Source organism: Vigna umbellata, chromosome 5 (genome assembly GCF_029865625.1).
Source record: "Vigna umbellata cultivar VRB3 chromosome 5, Vumbellata_1.0, whole genome shotgun sequence".
Lineage (NCBI taxonomy): Eukaryota > Viridiplantae > Streptophyta > Magnoliopsida > Fabales > Fabaceae > Vigna > Vigna umbellata.
This window is the reverse complement of record NC_142169.1, coordinates 9,338,704-9,342,897: the sequence shown is the minus strand read 5'-3', so window position 1 is coordinate 9,342,897 and position 4,194 is coordinate 9,338,704. Positions and strand designations below refer to the sequence as shown.

At 38.1% G+C, this 4,194-nt stretch overlaps 1 protein-coding gene across 1 annotated transcript; it reads left to right on the top strand.

Annotated features, from left to right (window-relative positions):
* Positions 1-1,529: 1,529 nt before the first annotated feature.
* LOC124846548 (protein PSK SIMULATOR 1-like) lies at positions 1,530-3,083 on the top strand. The gene has a single exon (XM_047323825.2). The coding sequence runs from the start codon at positions 1,565-1,567 to the stop codon at positions 2,984-2,986; it is 1,422 nt and encodes a 473-aa protein (XP_047179781.1). The 5' UTR covers positions 1,530-1,564; the 3' UTR covers positions 2,987-3,083.
* The last annotated feature ends 1,111 nt before the right edge of the window (positions 3,084-4,194 follow it).

Genomic DNA, 4,194 nt, shown 5'->3' with positions numbered 1-4,194 from the left:
CAAACTTAAAAATCTATGTTTAAAATTACATTTATGCTTACAATGGTGCAATGAAAGAGAAATATGTTTGTTGAGTACAAAATAATAAGTGAATAAAAGAAAAAATAGTTAGTTTAATTTATCTTCTTCTCTTTCTGACAAATTTTGTGTTAATAGAAGTGAAAATTAAGAGAAAGAGAGAAAGTGAAAGTGACAATGGGAGGTGGGGGCTTGCTGCTGAGAGTGAAAGAAAAAATGAAAATGAGAAGGGATTAGGATTAGGATTTTAAAAAATAAAAAGTAAAATTGGTAATAGTAAAACGTAAAAAGAATAAATTTAGAATTTTAAAAAAAAAATTAGAAAGGTGTAAGGAGAAGATGGGGTGATGAAGAAAACATCACTCCTATTATTTACGAGTAATAAATATTAAGAAATAATAATTATCCGATACGAATTTTATCTGTGTATCCCATATATTTTTGCCATCCGTAAGCCAGCATAGGATTTTAATTAGGTCAGTTGACCGTCCAATTGAAACTTTATGGATGATCTCTCATGATCCACACTTCAACGCCAATTCAATTCCTACAAGACTGAAATACATGACACAAATGAAGTCCTACTCTACCCAATCCAAATACAAGACTCAAAGAAATATAATCTTTACATTTTAGTAATCTTTACATTTTTCTTTAATCACTAGACTTGGACCTTTCGAGATATCATATTGGACCTAATAAGGTTGTTGGAGGTCCATTGGATCTGTAAACTCTTATCCAAACTCTTGATAGATGTCATGGCTGGACGTTTGATAGTCATCACTATAGGCCATGCATGCATGCACGAGTAACGAGCCTGGTATAAGTTGCTGTTTGACGTTTGGAGGAGCTTGGGTTGGGTCCATTAGACTTCACTGGTGGAATCTAATGCCACATTAAAAACCAATTAAACTCTTTCAGTTGGATCTAATGTTAAAGAATTAATTATATGTAAATTTAAAATTGATTTTGAATGAAAATAACTTTGAGTAACTTCTGTGTTAATACAAAAAATATATTGAATTTAATATTTAAACATGCTCGACAAAAGGCCAACACGTAAACATATCCACTTAAAATTATAACAGCAAAGTAATATTTTGACATGTTTTCGATTATCCAAGTTGAAAAGTATTCACATTAGAATTTCGTACATATAATATAAAGTTTTAGGTTAATTTTTTTTTCTTTTAGTTTAACCATGCGTAGATTCAATGGAGGAGCTAAAAATGATTGACATTATTTACCTGTTCTGATTGGACCATAAAACGTAATATGCTTCAAACAACGGAATAATTGATTTAGGTTATTGATAAGGTGGTTATTTGAGACCTCGTATTTAAGAAAAGAAAGTGGTTATTTTAAAAGCAAAAAACTAAAAGAATTTGACAAAAGCACCCCACCAGCCAACACACAAGCCACCACCAAAATTCAGTCAAAGGACCTGTCAAAATTTAAATAACCAACATTCGTTGTGAAAGTTTAGAAACCACAAATCAATATTAGAACGTCGTCGAGAGAAAGGGGTTGGTGACCCGCTCCAACCATGGCTCCTTGTCCCGGCGCCGCCAACCTCTGCTGCCTCTTCATCCAAGATGAACCCTCCCCACCTGAGACCCTGGGCGTCCTCGCATTCGACGCCGCCAAGACCATGTGCCGCCTCCTCTCCCTCTACAACTCCCTCACCCCCCAAGAAATCGTCCACCTCCGCCGCAACATCATCAGGTCCAAATCCGTTTCCTCCCTCAACTCCCGCGACGAGTGCTTCCTCCTCACCCTCGCCTGCGCCGAGCGCCTCGAGGACCTCAACCTCGCCGCCGCTACCGTCTCCCGCCTCGCAGCTAGATGCTCCGACCAAAGCCTTGCCCGCTTCGAAGCCCTAGACGCCCGCAAGCTCGAGTTCGGAACCCGCGAAGTCGAGAAGAAGATCGAGAGCATGGAAAAGCTCGTATTCGCAACGAGGAGCCTCCACAAGGCCATGGAGTGCCTCACGGAGATGGAAGCGTCGGAGAGAAAAATGCAACGATGGCGAAACATTAGGGCAAACAACGGCCTCAAGGTCAAGGTGGAATGCTTCAATGATAGAATCATATTTTATCGGAGACAGATTATGTATTTCAAACAAGTCTCCCTTTGGGGTCAGACATTCAACAAGGTTGTCGGACTCATGGCGAGGATTGTTTGCATTGTCTATAATAGAATATGTACCGTTTTCAGAATCTTCATCACGGGTAATGTCGCCAGAGGTATCAACCAGAAGAGGAGGAATAATAACCGCCCCAGGATTGCTAGATCGCCGGAGAATTGTTGTTGTCGCGTTGAACATCGCGACTTGTATAGGATGAACCTCTTTTTATTCGACCAAACCGAGGAGCAGTTGTTCATTCGGAAGCGCGTGTGGGGTTGTTGTCAAGTGCAGAAGACTGCTTCCACCGGGGTTTTCCGGTACCACCACTCGCCTCCCCAGGGAGGAGAAGAGGCGGCGCGGAACAATCGCGTCATGCGGCTGGCGCCTGCCACGACGGTGGGAGGGGCGGGGCTCTCGCTGCGGTACGCGAACGTGATTATGTTGGCGGAACGGTGCATGAACGCGCCTGATGCTACGATTGGGGACGACGCGCGAGCTGCGTTGTATGAGATGTTGCCTGGGAGGTTGGAGACGAAGTTGAGGCAGAAACTGAAAGAGGAGTGGTTGGAATGGAGGAAACTGAAGGGAGACGGAGATGGGAAGTCGGCAGCGGTTAGACGGTGGCACGAGGAGGTGGCGGGGGTGATGGAGTGGTTGGTTCCGGTGGCTCATGACATGGTGAGGTGGCAGACGGAGAGGAACATGGAGAAGCAAAAGTTTGAGACGAGGCCAACGGTGTTGTTGTTGCAAACTTTGCACTATTCGGATTTGGAAAAGGTGGAGGAGGCCATTGTGAAGGTGTTGGTTGGGTTGAGTTATATGTATTGGTGCAGAAAATAATGATGTTTTTTGTGTTTTTCATATTTAAATTTCATCTTATTCTTTATTTATTTTTTTCATTTCCTAGTTGTATACACTAACAAGTCTGAAGATTGATGCCTACAAAAGCTTGTGATTTGCATGTAGAAATTGAAATTATATTTGTCTATAGAAGTATGTGTACAGATCTTGAGTTCTTGTCTTTAGTGACCATGAAAGTCTTCACCAAAAGCAGAAATGAAACCATATATACAATTGAGGTGGAATCATCAAATTCTATGTTATTTGCTTCAATGTCTTCATCAATGCACCAGTGGCTACATTATGTGAAGCCCTTCAGCTGGTTGAACGGACAATGCTATGTTATGGAAGGGTATCTCACGAGGCTAATTGCGTGTAACTCTTACGACAAATTAATAAAATTTCCCAATACTATCAATAAATTTTAGTATAAAATAAAATGCATTTGTTTTGGGTTTTAGACTTTCAATTAACTTGTGCGTTGTTTAAGCTTAAAATCCTGTCTCTCACATTTGATTTTCATTTCATTTTCTACCTGATATACCTTTTCAAATTCATGCTGAATGTCCTTACGTGATTCTTTCTTTAGAAACTCCTTTAATTTTGTCATTTCAAATGGAGATATATATTTTTTTATAATGATATTATGACACACTTTTATATTTATTTGACATATGACACATGCTACAAGGATAAAATGATAAAAAAAATATAAATTTTTGTATTATTTTAAGAAAAAAGAGAATAAAAAGTAAGGATAGCAGTGTGTTATATGGATGTAAAATATTTAGGTGTCCCAAAAAAATTTTATTATTTTTTTTAAGGTGCATGCTAATAGTTATCGTGAAAATGCTGGTTGAAAAAAAAATTCTTGTTATTATTTTTTATTATAAGTTTATTGTAAGACATGTTTTATAGAAAATTGATGGTTTTCCTTTTCATAAGGCATTTTATAGTTTCTATGTAATGATACATTTTTCTTATTAAATATTATGAGAGTTTTTTTTTATTCGTGAATAATAAAACAAGGTCATTAATAAACAGGTAAATTTAGTTTAATTAATCAACTGATTTAATTATTTAGTTTTATTGATTTGGACAATTTTCGTAGGAGCATTGTTTAGGCTTGAGAAAATTTTGAGTAACAAACCTGCACAGAATTAAATGACGTGTTTTTATTGGACATACATCAAATTGAAAATATTAAG